Here is an 18,974-nt window from a genome sequence, read left to right as displayed (position 1 = left end):
TCCTGGGTGCTCTGATAGAGCACTTACAGCTGTTTTAGTGGAAACACCCAGCTTTACACATATTTGCTCCACAAAGAAATAAGTTTGTAAGTTATATGTCTACATCAAAGCCCTGTAACAAAATGATTATTATTTTATTATTGTTGTACTGGGGTACACTGTGACATTTACAAAAGTTCTTACAATATATCATAGCTGAATTCACCCCTCCATCATTCCCCTTTATCCTCCCTTCCTCCCATTCCTGGAATAGTTTCAACAGGTCTCATTTTTCCATTTTCATACATGAGTACACAATATTTCCATCACATTCACCCTCCCATACTCTTTCCTTGTATCACAATGATTAGTTTTTAAAAAAAATCTCCCTTTTCACTCAGGATTCGAATGCCTGCATTTCACATTTCTTCTCCACACCTCTTATTTGCAGACTTGAGAAATAACAAAATAATAAAAATATCCAGCTGAGCACCAGTGGCTTATGCCTGTAACTCTAGCTACTTGGGAGGCTGAGATCAAGAGGATCAGAGTTTCAGGCCAGCCCAGGGAAACAGATGGAGAGAACCCCATCTCCAAAATAACCAGAGCAAAATGGACTGGATGTGTGGCTCAAGTGGTAGAGCTTCTCCTTTGCAGGTGCAAAGCCCCCAACCCCAGGTCCATCAAAATAAATAAATAAATAAATAAATCCATTTCTGTTAGGTGTATTTCCCAGTTTTTAGAACATCAATTTGTTTTGTTGGCATCACTGGTCAGCAAAACCATGTCCAAACACCTGGTGAGAAAACTTTTTTTTTTTTGAAGTTAGTAGTGTTCAGCCCGAGACTGACAAAAAAGGAAAGTGAGAAGATGTTGTGACTCTCCTCAATTCGGAACCCCGTTCCCTGCTTTGACACAAGATTTTATGCTGCCACATGTAGATTTCCATGTGTACAGAGTCTGTGTGTTAAACACAGACATGCTAAGCTCCTTGCATCTACTCCAGTCCTCTCACTGGCTGCTCAGGTAGGCAGTATTATTATTGCATCTCCCACACTAGAGACGAGGAAGCTGACGTGCAGAGGGATTCTAATGCAACAGACTTAGCAAGGAGTCGATCATGGCTGAGAAATGGTCAGAATCATTCCTTAGCATTAATATCAGATGCCAGGCCCAAACAGTTCTATAGGATACGTGAAACCTCAGGACTAAGCAAAATGACTGATGTTTCGCAATCACATTGTTCAAGCGAACTACAGCTATGTGTGCAGACAAGTGGCTGTGCTTACGTGTTTCTGGTCTCTTCCCAGTGACGATGGTAGAACTGATACAGTAGTTTCAAAAGAGACTGTATAGCCCACAAATCCTGAAATATCTACTATCTGGTCTTCCCAGAAGAATTTGTCAGAATGTGGTTCACAGTCTTTGCCCTCAGAGGTCTGCTGATCCCTATGGCTCAGCAATTCAGAGGAGAGGAGAGAGAAAGGTGCTTACAGAGTGGGAGAACGACCTAGGCTACACATTGTGTTTTCCTGTGTGGTCCATGGATCACAGAAATAGTTCAGGAATGGGATTCAGAGACTCCGAACTGCACACAAAAGAAAATACATGAGTCTGTACTATTTGTAGATTTACTCCGTATGGTTTGACCGAGCACGGTCAAAAAATAAAGAATTAAAATAACCAAAAAAAAAATTAAAAACAAACACAAAAATTAACTCCCTTGTGGCATTCTGCAGGAAGAAGCTCTCTGTCACTCCTGTGTTATCATCAGCTGTATTTAAATCAGATGATTTGCTGAGCATTTCTGTGTCCTTCTTTTTGTGAAAATACAGTTTGCCTCCCAAAAAGCAAATGGTGCCCTAAAAGCAAGTTAAAGTGAAGGTACTTAACTGAGGGGATCAGGTGAAGATCTGAGGTCTGTTGAAGGGCCAGGTGTCATTGTGGGGGTGGGTAGCATTACCGCAAAAATGAATCCACCATCTGCAGGACCATCTACGTGTCCTGAGCATTCACGGGTTTCCTCCAGGGTGGGCTCCTGGGAACCATATGCCTGCTGATATCGAGGGTCTACCGTATGTCTCTGTCTTTCCAGGTAATTTGAACGTGGGGGTAAATCTAATCAAGTTACAATAATATGGTAGTATTTATTCTCAACAGATCAAATAAAAGGTTCTGGGCTGTTACTAGGCTCAACCTTAGCTATGCAGTTATCCTGTTACCAAGTTACGACATAGAACAGTTTCTTTTCTTTCTTTCTTTTTTTTTTTTTCTTTTGCAGTACTAGGGCTTGAACTCAGGGCCTACACCTTGAGCCACTCCACCAGCCTTTTTTTTGTGTGTGATAGAGTCTTTCAAGGCAGGGTCTTGTAAAGTATTTGTCTGGGCTGGCTTTGAACTGTGATCCTCCTAATCTCTGCCTCCTCAGTAGTTAGGATTACAGCCACTGGTGCCCAGCCCATAGAATAGTTTCTTTTGAGAAGAATTAAAGAAAATATTCCTTCCAGCCATGAGTATGAATCCCTCTGGGTCTCTGAAACACACATGCACACACGTTTATGTGTGTATGTGTCTATATGAGACCTACCTTAGGTTGGAAAACAGTAATAAAAAGGTGTGGCTTTTACACCAGATTTAAGTTCAAATCCTGATTCTTTCTCTGAACGGTTATGTTAGCTTGGACTACTTCCCCTCTGCAAGCCTCTGATGAGACACAAGTGCTGGTTTGGGTGTAAGGTTCTTGCCAATAGAAGAGAAAAACTGTGAGAGGACACTGCCATTCATATCTCCTAAAAATATATCACACAGTGGGATCTTCTATGTGGGAGGAGGCCTCAGATGGAAGATGGGACCTTGGCCAACATTTCTACTTTCTCTAACACAAAGGTTTGTCTTAAGGTATCCTGAAAAGATTGCCCACAACATTGCTAAGCAAAACCATCCCACATAATTAGCAGGGCCATATGTCCTAAGAAAGGATGAAGGGTTTGTTGTCTGAATACAGGAGAAAAAGGAATTAGGGCCTCTGCCAAGGACATCATGAACCTTGAGCTCTTGCAAATGTTTCTCTTCAAGTCTGGGTTTTTTTTTTTTTTTTTTTATGGTACTAGGGATTGAACAAAGGGCTAAGCAAGTACTCTACCACTTGAGCCACACCCCTAGCACTTTTGTTTTTAAGATAGGGTCTTCCTAACTTTGCCTGAACTGGCCTCAAACTTGTGATCCCCCTGCCTCTGCCTCCACCTCCCAGTAGATGGGATTATAGGAATGTACCTCCATTCTTGGCTTTTCTCATCCTTAACACTCATGTCAGACCTATAATAACAGAATGGTCCTTTTGAGCCTAAGTTAAATTTAGTTACCTACCTGCACATATATACTGTTTTATGTCTAGCAATGCATTATATTGGAATATACTCATGTGTTTCACTCACATGCATGCTTCTGGCTCCTCTGTGAGGGACAGTCTCAGTCTCTCTCTCTCTCTTTCTCTCTCTCTCTCTCTCTCTCTCCCTCTCTCCCCCCCTTGCCTCTCTCTCCTTTCTCCTCCCTTAGAACACAGTGCACAGTAATAATTTGTAAACCTTCTTATTTAGTTTTTACCATATGCCAAAACTACCTAATGCATGTTTCATCTTTCACAAAATATTTTAGTCTTACACTATAACCTGAGAATAAACACTGTTATTCTAAATTTGAAATGAAGACACTAAAGCACAGAGTGGTTAAGTAACTTGCTCAAGATCATACAACTATTAAACAGCTGAACTTGGAATAGAGTCAGAAAGTATATCTCTACACCCCACACTCAACCCCTAACCACCCTGCCTCACAGATTACAGTAAATGTTCGTTCAACTGATCTCAACAGTGCTCCTCACAGATGAAGCCACGAAAACATTTGGCCTTGAAGGAAAAAGAATATTCTTACTTTATGCCAGATTTGTGGTGGTAAATTGACATGCTGCTGTCATTATTAATTTTTGAGGGGGTGGTACTAGGGATCAAATCCAAGCCCTCCTAGATACTGAGCTGCATCCCTAGTCCAGTGACGTGGTTATATTCAGAAAAAGTTTCTGCACCACAGAAATGGGCTTCCAGGAAATGAAAAGGTCTTTTATTCCCTCATTCAAAATTACGATTCAAAATGAAGCAATTAGATCACAGGCCATCACTTACCCTGCTGGAATGCACTAAGGAAATGTACCACCTTTCTCTTCCTTTTGCCATGAGCTCACCTTTCCCATTCACCTAAATTAGGTTTATCTGTTTCATTTCGCTTATGGCTAATTTTATAGCTCCACTCATCAAAAGGGCTGTTTCCATCTGAATTCACAGACCCAAAAACCTTCCTGCGAGTCTTGCTTTCATAAATTCACGTAGAATGAGCTCACATTAAATTTTATATGTCATTTGAAAAATCTAAAATTAACCCCCCCCCCAAAAAATTATATCTTCCATTAAAACTTACTGAAAGTAATTTTCTGGATTAATAAATACTACAAGACCCATATTACCTCATTTGGGAACAAATTTGTAAGCAAAGAAATCAATGGAAGAAATAGATTTTTACCTGTCTAATCATACCTGAATAGGGACTCTCGTGACAGCCAGATTTCATTCTGCTTCACAGTTTTCCAAGAGAAAAGCAGCAGCAGCAGCATGGTGGACACCGTCAGGGTGGTAGCCCCACACCGGTTTAGCCAAGTACAGAGCTTGCTCAGTCCATGCACAAAAAGGATACAGTAGCCCATGCTGTAAAACAGGGCAGGAGGGGCAGGTTACTGGGGTGCATGGATCCCCCGAGCCTTCCACCCATAGAGCTGTCAGATAGAGCTCACCCCAGCTAGAGGCACAAATAGGAATGCCATGTCATGGATGACCCAAGTGTTAGCTCTTACCTAAAGCACTACACCAGCAAGTTCGCTAGGTCTCCGGTTTTAGTGAGGAGAATAAAAGTGCCCTAGATTTCAGCAACTCAGGTGTGAGAAGTCCCACATGTATGGTCCTGGGTCCTGAATCGATCCTGTGACTCAGGCTTCTTCGAGTCACTGTCACCCAAGAACCATTTTGGCACCGTATATCCAAACGTGGAGTATCACAGCTATGAAGAGTATAGAATCTGAGAGCTTCCTGTCAGGTTGGAGGAGGGATGCTGGTTACCAAGGAGCACCAATCTCTGTTTCCAGAGATGCCACCTGGTACATCTACCACTCTGGCAGCAAAGTCCTGTCACTTCTGAAACCCACTCACAGGGCAACCCTGAGCCGAAAAGTTTACACTTCATCCAGACCAGCTGTATCCATGGGCTTCTCTTGCCGGCTCTGGCCCAGCCTTTCCAACAGGTGCAAAGAGTTCATGTGTAATCTGAGTGGGATTTTGGCATATCACTATCACATTTTGGCTTAGTGTAACATGGTCCCTTAGATCATCTATGCATCACAGAGATGTCTCCTGCCTGCCAGCTAGACTCAGAAGAACATCAGCTTTCAGTTTGTACCCATTATTGCTGTGTGTGTTTAATGAAAATATACTTCTTTCCAAAGATAACTACTAATTGCAGAACATCTTAAGAATGAAGCAAGCTTGAATAAAGAAAGCTTGCCCACATAAGTCAGAAACTTAATACACTCAGAAGCCCAACATATACTTGTTCAATTCTTAATTTATTATTTCTCTAATGTGATCAGAAAAATTCTAGGGACTAAAAATACAATGAAGAATAAAACAGGGGCCTGCTCTCAAAGAACTGCAGTCTAGCAAATCAAGTTGCTCTAAATGTTCTCATTCCTAAACACACCTCTTTTGAAAAAATGCCCCTCCACCTTCTATCCTCTTTTCTAAATGCCTGTGCTTCTCCATCAAGAATAGAAAAACAAGAGTGATGTTTGAGGCTTCTGACTTGCAGACCCTGGGGACAGAGCCATCTTCTTACCCCAAATTTCATAAATCCACTTCCTAAAGCGTTAGACTTCACTATTTGATAAAGGGAGTCCCCATCCCCCACCCAAGCACTGAATGCAACTGCCACAGGAACCTTCCATATGTCAGAACAAAAACAAACAACACACAAACAAATTCAAACTTCTTCCAACTTTTACAACTCTCATATAAACCTTAAGGTTGTGAAGCTTTTCTACAAATCTTTTGTTACCACACAAGTGACCATGCTAACATTATTACTTTGCCTGAACATAATGCCTGCTCAAGTTCATGAGGTTGCTTGGATCTGTGCCTCTAGCCCCAGCCAGATCCCCACCCTAACTAAGCAGGATGCTTCCACAGCCATATGAAAGTCTTCTGAGCACCTCACTTTCATTCACCAGGTATTTAATAAATTCTATGTACCTAATACTATTACATATATTAAGAACTTAAAATAAAACAAGAGTAAAATTTTTATCTTTATGGGCTATACCTTGATGGGTAGAAGAGTTAATAAGTAGATAAAGCATAGAGCATGCATGCAATGCTTTGTTATATGGAGAAGTAAATCAAGGAAGGAGGAGGGTGAGATTTTAGTGTGGCTAGTCAAAGGCGGCCTTGCTGACATTTGGAGCAAAGACCTGAAATGACATGCAGATTGCATCTCCAACGCCAGCTCTCTCTTCCTGTTCTTGCTACAGAAAGCTGCATTAGTAAGAGTTAACATTTATGGAGCCAATCTTTTCTATACCAAGCATTTTCTATATCTGATGTTAGTACATCCTCACAACCCTATGGCTTATAATAACGTTTAATCTGAGAAGAATTAAAGAAGAAGAAGAATTAAAGAATTTAAAGAAGAAAATGGTTAGCTGACTGACTGAATTAAGTCATGCATCTAGTAAAAAGTGGAAAAAAGATATAAAAACAGGAATTTCAGAATCCAAGGCTAGGCTCCATATGCTGTCCTCCAAAGGGACTAGACAGCAGAATCCCTGTGTTCCTCCAATCTCATCACATAGCATTGCCTATTTTCTTCACAAACACTCCATACAAGCAATCTCACTAGTTCCTTGTATGAATCAGAGCTGTCTCCTAATAGAATAGTAGGGAAGGAAGACAATGGGATCCCAACAACCCAAGGGCAATGGCCAAAAAGGGACAGAAGACAAGAACAAAGAATATATGACACATAATTAGTTGTCTGTATGTTTATCAAGAACTTCCCATGTGCCAGGTACTGTGCTAAATGCTTATATGATACCTGTTCACAATATTTGTAGGGCCTGGTACAATGACAGTACTTCACATATATTATCTAATCTGAACATTTCATCCTCAATATCTTCCATCTCATAAATGAGGGAACTAAAACTTAGAGGATTTAAAGAACTTGTCCACTGCCCCCAAAGCCAGTATGAGCCAGATCTATAGACTTAATCATCTAGAGGTCTGCAAATGCCTTCTGTAAAAGGCCAGGGAGTAAATATTTCAGGCTTTTTAGGTATTGGAGCTTACAAAAAATAATACCCTCAAAGTATAGTGCTTTCATAGATGCTTTCAAGGTGCTTTTATAAGTTGAACTGAAGAAGCAGCTTCAAGGTCTCTATGACCTTCCCTGGCTCCCTGTCTGGAAGTCCTATTTTCTTTCCCCAAAAGCAAGGAAAGGCTTTCTCTGAAGTTCCCTTATCTACCTAAAGACTGTATCTACCAAAAAGAAGGCAATTACCTTTAATCTTACAAAAAGTTCATTAACAAGGACTTGAAGGACATGAAGGAAGAGACTGAAAATCAAGCACTACACCAGAGCCTAGAGAACTTTGTGCCAGCCATTGCCTGCTCTTGGGGACTAACTCCTCTCCCCTAAAAGTCACTTACTCCCCTCACCCCCAAACTGCTTTCATCCCCATTTCCCTTTTCCCTAAGAAGAGGTATTGGAAGCTTTAACCACCTGTCTTTCTGAGTTGTAGATTCTATGTGGTTCCTGTGCTCATGTGCATAGGAACATTTTCTCATATTATGAGAATGCCTTTTCTCATATTAAGCTGCTTATTGTCAGCTCATTTCAGCAGACAAAACTATTACAACCTTCAGGAGGCACAGGGAAAGTTCCTATCAGCCCTGCATAGGCTATGAAGCCATTGTCACTTCTCCTCCACTTGTCTTTGTTGTAGGAAAGCAGCCACATACACTGTGGAAGTAAATGAGTGTATGTCCCAATAAAAGATAATCAGGTAGTGGACCAGATCTGACTCCGGGGCTACACATTGCTTGTTCACTTTCATTTTTTACACAAAAATGAAAGAGAATTATTTATTTCCATTCAACGTAAGCATCTGTGTCAAGTAACATGATAAGTCTTTTCAAAAGGCCATATAGTGACATGTGGTTTAAAGAAATGTTAAGCCATATAAAATAATTTCTATGTAGGTTTGCAAATTTCTTAGAAAGTATCACATTCTTTAAAGCCTGACACAAATGTCACAGAGAGCAAGATACTTCTCCATTATGAAGCTTCTTCTTTCAACATGTGCTTGAATGAGGTTCTCAGCAGCAAAAGAGGGAGACACGCTCTCTGTCTCTAGCACCAGGGGCAGGCGAAGGCCTCATACTAGAAGCAGAAAATGAAGCTACATGCTTCTGGGGCCTCCAGGAGATGAGACCAGAGTCCAGCTTGCTCAGGCTACTCTGGTTAAGAAAACTGTGGGCTGCTGACCAGAGACCTCCACACAGAGCACACAGGAGCCATTGCAAACTATTGACACAGGACAAAATTATACCCTGCAGAACCCAAAGCAATAGTTTAGCTCAGATGCATTTTCAGAGGAAACTCGAGCAGCACCATGGCTTTGCACACAGACAGCATCCCTCACGTGCAAGCCAATAGCATCTCCCATGCAGAAAATGGCTTCATTGACAAGCTGCTCCACGTGCAGTGCTTAAATAACTAGACACTTGCATCTCTCCCTCAGAGAACTTAACAGAAACTGCAAACCAATAATGTTCGTCCTTCTGCACTAGAATCACAAATGCTTTAAATCTGCTTGAGAATTTTGTAGGCAGCTCATCTTTGTATCCAAATACACCAAGTACAAATATGCCTCCAAGCGTTGCCCTGAAGTTTGTAGGTGACAAAAGAACAGCACTTCAGTTCTTATTTACATTAATCTGAAAAGATAAGAACTTTCTACCTCTGGTCCAAGCATTTTATGATGTTTGCCACAGCTTTCCTATTTAATTACTGCAACAAAGAGTATCTTTTTGCTAGTAAGTAGAACCAAAATTCTACCTTTTAATTTGTTAACAAAACAACCCATGAGAATACCTATAAATAAAATTAGTATTATAAGACAGACACACAATCTTAACATTTTATTCCATGAAAGAAGTCTGAGAATCTAAATGAAGTCTATCCCTAATTGACTTCATTTCAGTCTGATGAATCGCATTTCACAAGTTATCTGATGGTACAGTCTTATTCCAGTCCCACAGATTTTGGCCTCAAGTGGTTAAACAGTAGAGCCCCAGGACACCAAGCTGAGGACAGGTGGATGGATGATACTGGCACACAGGAAGTGCCAGGAAGCCAGTGGCAACAACTCAGACATGACTTGACCTGGAAGCTGCTGGCCACTGTGAGCTAGACTCTTGTTTGGTTTTGGCGGCACTGGGGTTTGAACTCATAGTACCACCCTTGCTAGGCAGGCACTCTACCACTTGAGTCATTCTGCCAGCGAGCTGAACTCTGTAAGTGTTCCCATTTCTGCCCTGTTCTTTCTTCATGTCAAACATTTGATAGATGGAGAAATTAGCCAGAAGATTGAATGTGTTTGGAAAAGAGAGCTTATATTCCAAGGAAAGAATCCCAAAGCATCTTTGAGTATTTCCCTAGCCCTCTATGCTGGATGCTACGCTTTTGGGGTAGGTATGAAAAGCTTCTGCATGTGTGGTTCTCAAAGAAGTAGATGTCCTCTGTTCTTTTCCAGTCTGTCTATGGAACTGAGAAAAATGCCATTTTTTTCAGTACTGGGATTTGAACTCAGGGCCTACACCTTGAGCCACTTAACAGCCCATTTTGTGGAAGGTTTTTTCAAGATAGGGTCTTGTGCACTATTTGCCTGGGCTGGCTTTGAACCAGGATCCTCCTGATCTTGGCCTCCTGAGTAGCTAGGATTACAGGACTGCACTACTGGCACCTGGCTAGAAAAATGCCATTGCTTTCACCTTCTGAGAATCTAAATAATTCTCTTTCAACTTTTTGAAAACATAATGCTTCTTCTCCACTCATAGTCATGTACCAGCTCCAAAATCTATGAGATTTCTCCTAGTAAATACGGCAGGATTCTGGTGTCAGTCTTGGGGACTGGAGGTATGGCTCAAGTGATAAGAGTGCCTGCTTTCTAAGCGCTCTTCCTGAGTTTCAAGTCTCAGTCCCCCTAAAAAAAGAAAAATCCTTGGTTTGCATCTCAATTCTGACACTGTTGTTAATGTTGAACACATTATTTTAATTCCCTAGTTCTTAGTTTCTTTATTGTATAAAATAAAATGATAATTTTACAATGTATAATGCCTAATAAACAAAAATATATAACATTGCTATAATTGTACTATTATTAGGCAGTTATTTTCTGCTAAATAGAGTATGAGGCAGGAACTTGGTAAACTTTGTGTATATCCTAAGTCAAAATTTAGCTCTCCCCTGCAAATAGCCAAGGCAATACTGAGTAAAAAGAGCAATGCTGGAGGTATCACAATACCCAACATCAAACTATACTGCAGATCCATAGTAATAAAAACAGCATGGTACTGGCACAAGAACAGATATGAAGACTAGTGGAACAGAACAGAGGACCCAGATATGAATCCACACAGCTATGCCTACCTTATTTTTGACAAAGACGCCAAAAACATACAATGGAGAAGGACAGCCTCTTCAACAAATGTTGCTGGAAAAGTGGTTATGTGCCCACAGAAAACTGAAACTAGATCCCTGCCTGTCACCCTGTACTAGTATCAATTCAAAGTGGATTAAAGACCTTAATATCAGACCTGAAACCTTGTAGTTAGTAAATGAAAGAGCAGGGAATACCCTGGAAACACTAGGTATAGGCAAGGACTTCCTCAGCAGAACTCTATCAGTCCAGCAACTAAGAGAAAGGATGGACAAACAGGACTACATGGAATTAAAAAACTTCTGCACAACAAAAGAAATGGTCTCCAAATTGAAGAGAACACCCACAGAGTGAGTGAAAATATTTGCTAGCTATACATCAGAGCAAGGACTGATAACCAGAATATACAGGGAGCTCAAAAAACTAAACTCTCCCAAAATCAATGAACCAATAAAGAAGTGAGCAACTGAACTAAACAGAAATTTTTGTAAGGAAGAAATCCAAATGGCCAAAAAACACATGAAAAAATGCTCACCATTCCTGGCCATAAAGGAAATGCAAATCAAAACCCATTAATATTCTACCTTACCCATTAGAATGGCTATCATCAAGAACACCAACTACAACAAATGTTGGTGAGGATGTGGGGGAAATGAACCCTCATACACTGCTGGTGGGAATGTAAGCTAGTAACAACCACTTTGGAAAACAATATAGAGGCTCCTTAAAAAACTAAACATAGATCTGCCATATGATCCAGCAATCCTACTCCTAGGGATATACCAGAAGGAATGTGATTCAAGTTATTACAAAAGCACCTGCACACCATGTTTATTGCAACATTAATCACAATAGCCAAGCTATGGAAAGATCCAAGATGCCCCACTACCAATGAATGGAATTTTACTCAGCCACAAAGAAGAATGAAATTTTGTCATTTGCAAGTAAATGGATGGAACTGCAGAACATCATCTTAAGCAAAATTAGCCAGGCTCAGAAGGCCAAAAATCGCATGTTCTCCCTCATATGCAGATTATAGACCCAAAACAAATGCAGTAATTATTGGACATGGGTCACACACTAAGGGGAGAACACACTTGGGAGAAATAGGGAAAGGAAAGGAAACCTAAAACTTGAATGTGGTTGATGTGCTCCCTTCAGAGGAGCTAATAAAGTAATCTTAAACTGGCAGAGGCCACTATGGGAAGGGGACCAGGAAGGAGCAAAAAGGTCTGGTACACAACAAGGGGATTGGACTATGAGCACATGATAAAAGCGAGAGCACACAAGGGAGGGGTGAGGATAGGTAAGACACCTAAAAAACTAGCTAGCATTTATTGCCCTTAACGCAGAGAAACTAAAGCAGATACCTTAAAGCAACTGAGGCCAATAGGAAAAGGAGACCAGGAACTAGAGAAAAGGTTAGATCAAAAAGAATTAACCTAGAAGGTAACACCCACGCACAGGAAATCAATGTGAGTCAATGCCCTGTATAGCTATCCTTATCTCAACCAGCAAAAACCCTTGTTCCTTCCTATTATTGCTTATACTCTCTCTACAACAAAATTAGAAATAAGGGCAAAATAGTTTCTGCTGGGTATTGGCGGGGGGGGGGGGGGGGGGAGGGGGCGGAGTGAGTGGTAAGGGAGGGGTTGGGGGCAGGGGGGAGAAATGAACCAAGCCTTGTATGCACATATGAATAAAAAAAAAAAAAAAGGTCTGGTAGAGACAAACGAATGTGGGTTGCAATTTACAAATGCATGGAAGCAATGCTAGGAATCTCTGTACAGCTAATTTTCTCAAACTAGCAAAAATGCTATGTCTTTTTTATTATCTCCTATATTTTCTCTTCAACAAAAATCAGAAAGTAGGGGGGTGGGGGAGGTGGCACAAACAATGTATACACATGTAAGTAAATGTAAAAATGATAAAATAAAAGGAGAAAGAAAAAAATATAAGATATATTAAAAATTTAGGTCTCTCTGCCAGTGTCCTGTAAATACAGGGAATCACAACTGTGCTAATACAGATGTTGTGTGTGGAAGGTCAGATAAGAAAGGGAACTTACAGGAGAATAGAGAATCTGGAACTGATCAGAAGAATTGATTTTTTTCTATCACTCATTCATTCTCTTGGAATCTTAGTTGCTTATATTCCAAAAGCTTATTATTTCCTCCACACCCACATCAAAGAGCTGCTGTTTAGAATAAATGACATAATGTATGTCACCCCAAATATCTAATTTATAGGACAATTATAAGCATTTTAAGAACATTCACCAAAGCACCCTTAAAACCACAAACTTTGTTTACAGTATTATTTGCTTAGAAAGGTTTCATTCACATGTTACTCTTACAGAACAAATATCACATAAAATAAGATACACTGGTAGTAAGTGAAACATACGTAGCCACATATTTACCTTGATGTCACTCATATGCTGCAGACACAAGCACTTATGCAAATCTATTTCAGTCTCTCTCTACTCTATAATGTGTAGCCTTGTAAAAGTAAAACTATGGCAAAGTATACTTTCCTTAACAAATGAATGCACAAGAAACAGAGTTCTGTAAAACAAAAGGAAAAAGAAGGGGTAAAAGTGAGGAGAGTCCCACAGCTATGATGCTTTGATTTCCTTTGATTTTCACTTCCCCAATCTCCTCATTTTTTATAGGGAAGAATGAAATAACAACTTGAAATTACCTGACATAGCTTGCAACATTTCTTACATACATTATACTCCTTAGTCTCATCTGAATCTAAATTACTCTCTCCAGATTTTACCTCCAAATCCTGGTTTCTACAACATTTGCTGTTTACCACCCAAGATTGAACAGACATAAATATTTATCTTTTCTAACTACCGGGTTTCTGCAAAATCAAGGCCATTATTCTAGTCTAGTAAATGACTATTCAAATCTATTCACATCTTATGTCCTGAGCTGAACACAATTGATGGAGCATAACAGATTGCTAACTGATCTTCAGCCCATAACACCTTGATCTCTCTGCTCACTTCTTTCTGATCATTGCTCTGTTCTAATGCTGTGTTCATCCATAGTCTATAGTCACCAGCTTCATGACAGATACATTATCAGCAAAGCCCTCCTGCTTCACTTCCTGGTCATGACATTCTCACAGCACTTAATCCATGATTCCTTGTGACTGATTCCCTGTCTGGTGCAGCTTCAGTTCTTCCCCAACCCTGCCACCTGGTCACTTCCCTTTTGAGCAGCCTTCAGTGAACAAAGTCTGCTCCAAGAAATGAGTGGGGCTTAGCAGGAGCAAAGCAACAAACCGATGCCAGCCCAAATCTTTCCATTGTTATGAAATAACAATGAAGTAAAACTTTAATTCACTTTTGAGCCTTGCATGTAAGCTAATAAATCAACAGGTAGCCTCTCACTGCTTGGTGCTAAAGATGTTGATTGGGGAGACAGGGAATAAGAGAGCAAGAGTAGAGACCATGAAATCTGGACAGGTAGGTTTCTTTGAAAATATGATAAGTAACATAGAGGACACCACATGTATTTAAAAGCATTATAATACTTCTCTGGGGTAGAAAGATTTCTCTTTTCATTAAACTGTTTTCCTTCCAATGGTATCGTTGACCTTTACCTCTCCCTTTCTCTTCAGAGCACGTGGTAACCTCACTTCATTGTTCCTCAGCGTGACTGTACACAGCATTTCTCCTTTATGTTCTGTTATTCCTCTTATGACAGGATAACCTCATTGTTGTAAGAAGAACATGATAGCGCTGAACTTTGTGGTGCATGCCTGTGGTCTCAGTTACTTGGGAAGTGGAGATTGAATGGAACGAGGTCTAAGGCTACACCTCAGACAAAACCATAAAACCTTATCCAAAAAATAACTAAGCCAAAAAAGGGCTGGGGGTGTGGCTCAAGTGGTAGATTGCCTGTTGGTGCAAGGCCTTGAGTTCAAACCTTGGTACTACCAAACAATGACCATGATAAAAATGCATAAAAAATTATTCCATTGTCAAAACAAAGGGAGAATTGAGTGATTGGGTAATTTAGCCAACATACCAGAGGTTACACTACTTGACCTTGTAACTTGACAACTTTACATTAATCCATTTCCAGTGGTTTTAGTTGAATGGCTCATTTATAAGCTCAAGTTACTTTACCTGCCGTTCTTATGTATTGCACTAAGAGAATTTCAAAACAAGAATGAGTTCAAAATGGTAAAACTAAGTATCTGGCTTGACCTGGATCCAGGACTTTCTATTATTCTTGCAACTTCACACCCCCCCAAAAAAAATCTAGAGTGACTTTTAACTTATGACTCAACCTTGTCCGATCCTTACCAGTCATGACCTTAGACAGAAGACTCAGCACCAGTCATTGCTTAGGGCAGTCTGAAGCTGGCCATGAGCTTAGATGTTAGGTTGCAGCCCAGTCCCCAAGTCTCACTTGACTTCATGTGGGCAAGCAAACCCTGGCCTGCTCTCATGGGCTGCATCCTCTCTGTGTGAGCTGCTGTGCTGTCACCCCTTGAAGATCAGGGTCTGGCAGTACTCAGGTCGCCCTCCTCAGAGGCTGAGGTGCACTTCCTCCTGACACACATTCCTCTTTGCTGCGTGTCCTATGAACCTACTGCTTATGAGGACACCCGTTACCTTTCAGGGGAGCCCACACCAATGCTTCCTGACCACTTCCTCCTGTCATTGCCAGGTCCTTCAGAGAGACTGTCTGGAAAGCACAGGGACTTCCCCCTTCCCTGCCTCACCCAGGGACATAGCTTCTCCTTGCTGGCCTGTCCTGCTGAAACTGAGCAGTCATAGGCAGACATGTCATAATTAAAAAAAAATCAAAACAAAATCGCCACTAGATAAGTCTTAACACAGGAAAACAAACACTGTCTTACATAGTTATTCTAAGTCATAAAACAGTTGACATTTGGAGATGCAAGGGACCTTAGAGAGAATATAGCACTGTGGTTATAGGAATTTTAGATTTTTCAAAGCAGTAAACTTTCTAAAAATGTAAGATGGGTGGTGGAGAAAGATGAGAAAGTGTTGCCTAACCCCTGCTATTCTTGTCAACATGACAAAGATACTGAGAATATATAGGAAAGACATAATTTTACAGTTTTATAAAACTGCAGATAAACTTTATGAAAATTCTACCGCATTTAGTCCCAAAGCAATGAAAACTCTGCCTGGTAGCTTTAACTAGCATTTGGAACTGTGGAGCACTTGGGAACTACAGAGCACAAGAAAATCAACTGTAAGAAAACAGTAGACTGGCCTTATCTAGTGATTCCCAAGACTGCTGGGCAATGCATGACACTAGGTTGTCTTGATTCCAAGCTTAAGGTGTTTCCTATTAGATCTGTCCAAGTTAGTTCCTCTGATTCCCTGTCAATATTATTATCTGGCAGAATAATCCTGACACCTCTGGTCATCTGTAGAAGGCTACGCATAGACAGATGGTTGTCAAAAGAACCAGTCTATCAGACAATAGTGTTGCATAACTTCAGAATTACTGATGCTCCTCATTTTGCCTTCCGAGAAATAGATACCACAGTATTGCTTCCATAGAAATTTGTGTAAAATTTAAAATTTCAATTCAAATTGATACATTTAACTTAAAGACACTTCTCAAAGCTGAAAATGAGTGATGCTCACCTCCTTTCCAAGTTTCTGTTTAATGCGACCATAAGCTTAGGGGCTATCCTTGTGCTATACACATGCATCACTTTAGTACAGGGCCATGTTTCTTCTTTTTTCACCCTCAGACTCATGCTGTTGAACTTAGTTTGTAGCCTCAGTTATTCTTCATCACTTCTACCACCAAATGTTGTTTCTGGCTTCACTTACTATTGCCTGTTCCTTTTATTTCACTGATATTCATGTTTTCCTAAAGCAGTTTAGGAATTGCTCTTTGGCACTGAAGAGAATAAATCATCCTTAACCTGGCATGTGGCTGTTACTGGCAATTACTTTGTATAACTTTATTTGAGAGCTTTTATCAACTATTTCTGCTTCATCAGTTCTAAGAAATTTTAGTCTTTTGAAGCCTTTGTGATGTGGTTTTATAAAATACAAAAAAGCCATAAAATTATATGCTTCTCTTGGGGTAAGAATAAGAGAGTAAAATTTCTGTGAATAAATGATTTCAGCCCCAAACTCTCCTGACTGTTTAAACAGGACATCCAGAAAATTGGCATTTATTATCAGATGAAAATATTTTCCAATGTCTTTTGATGGTAAAACTCTGACATATAAGCCATGCAGTGCTAAGCAAATAATTTATTTCTGTCTCTTTTATACACATATTTTCAAATGCAAATGCTAGAAGATTGATATTTTGGGCTTTTGTGTGTTAGGATGGACAGAGAAGAAAAGACAGAAGAGTGCAGTGATTTGTTCACTGTTAGGATAAAGGTGGGTGAGTGAAGTGATTTGTTCACTGTTAGGATAAAGGTGGATTCAGGATGACCATGAATCAACATCATCCTGGGCTTTGCCTAGCCTTCAGGGGGGCTGCATCTGACTGCTGTGATAGTCAGGTGGGAGTACCTAACACCAGGATATTCATATTATCATGAAATGAGTGTTCACGAGAAGGGACATTCACCTCCTTCTGGAGGACTAGCTCAGGAGCTTTTTTTTTTCTTTTTTATTTCTTTTATTCATATGTGCATACAATGTTTGGGTCATTTCTCCCCCCTTCTCCCCCACCCAGGAGCTTTTTTTTTTTTTTTTTGGAATTGGGTATTAAACCAAGACCTACCACTTGGCCACACTGCCAGCCCCTGCCACGTGAGCCTTTGATTCCATCTGCCTATGGTTCACGAGGTTTTGAGCCAACACATAATATCTGCATAAAGATGATGACCTGCAATTTTAGGAATGTCACTGAGTATATCATATATGTTTTTCTCAAAGAGTCTGGGCACAAATGCAGTGGAAAACGGTTGTCTCTGCCCAGGTCAGTATGGAAGGAGATTCATAAAGAGAAGATCCCTGTGTGTATAAAAGGATTGGAAGGGCTGGGAGTATTGCTCAGTGGTAGAGGGCTTACTTAGCATTTGCCAGGTCCTGGGGTCCATCCCTAGCTCTGGAAAAAGAAGTTCAGCATGTTCACCATGCAGGTTACTAAATGGAACATGCTCATCCAGTGCTGTGGATGTCTGCAGCATCCAGAAAGCTCTGCTTGGCCTGGGGGGGAATCTTCCTCAGCTCTTTGCCCAACTGTCTACCATTCTCCACTGAGATGAAGCAACTGGTCACTGCTAGTTATCATCTCTTTCTGAGAAAGCCTCCCATCTTCAAATAAAAGGCAATACTTAAAAAATGGTTCTGTTGAAGTAGCTAGAAACTCCCTAAAGTTACAGCACATAAGATTCTTCCATAGGCTTTAATGTCTGCCTCAGCCTAGGCAACTTTTCTGGCACAATTTTAGCTAGGAATACTAAAGCAGCAACTTTGCAAGCTTAGTTACAATGATGACTGGTAAGAAAGGCTGGGATTTCCCATCCAATACTCCCAAATTTCCTCTAACCCAGTCCCCCAAAGTTTGAGTTAAACTTTCAAATGTGGTCAGGACTGTCAACTCAGTTGAGTGACCTAAGCACATCACCAGCTGCCAGGACCATCTCTCAGAGGCAAGAAATCTCCTCCAACCCTTGACTAAGTGGCTTTGACAGCTGCTGAGACTATACTTATGCCAGGGGCAGCGGACCTGTTGGGCAGAGTGGTAACAAGGATCTGAATCCGGTCAGTATGGATATGGACAGTAAATAAAAATCCTTGGAAACTGAAAACTTTAGCAGAGACCCTGCAATGCAGAAAAGGACAGCCATCTTTTTACTGAAGACTAGTTTGCTGAAACTGACTTTGGATGCCTCTTCACTGAGTTCGCCAAATAAGGCATAGCCAAATTGGATCTCAGAGGCAGGCATATGCTCTTGAAAATAGTGATGCTTTCTTCATATGTAGCAGTTTTATTTTAACCCAATCAGATTGTTCCTAGGGGAAAGGGGCATTTTATTTCTAGAGAAAATACATAGCAGCATAGAAAGGCTGTTTAAGATATTGCAGCATAAGAGCCACATCTGGCATGATTCTGGGGGTGCTGGGAAGACTAACTGCCTGACTGACAGGAGCCCTTACGTCAGTTGATGACACTGCTGTGGTCTTCTGAAACACTAG

The 18,974-nt window shown here is 40.6% G+C and overlaps 1 protein-coding gene across 3 annotated transcripts in view; it reads right to left on the bottom strand.

The window, feature by feature from the left end:
- The window catches only part of Tmtc1 (transmembrane O-mannosyltransferase targeting cadherins 1), a 253,495-nt gene that overhangs the window by 75,708 nt on the left and 158,813 nt on the right, over positions 1–18,974 (bottom strand). For all 3 annotated transcript variants that reach the window (XM_074083024.1, XM_020179962.2, XM_020179959.2), the window contains one exon: positions 4,566–4,733. In XM_074083024.1, coding sequence (XP_073939125.1) covers positions 4,566–4,733 — 168 coding nt within the window. The remainder of the gene's footprint in view (positions 1–4,565; positions 4,734–18,974) is intronic.

The sequence above is a fragment of the Castor canadensis genome, chromosome 8 (genome assembly GCF_047511655.1).
Source record: "Castor canadensis chromosome 8, mCasCan1.hap1v2, whole genome shotgun sequence".
NCBI lineage: Eukaryota > Metazoa > Chordata > Mammalia > Rodentia > Castoridae > Castor > Castor canadensis.
Note: the sequence above shows the minus strand (reverse complement) of the source record. Positions and strands in the feature narration are given on the sequence as shown.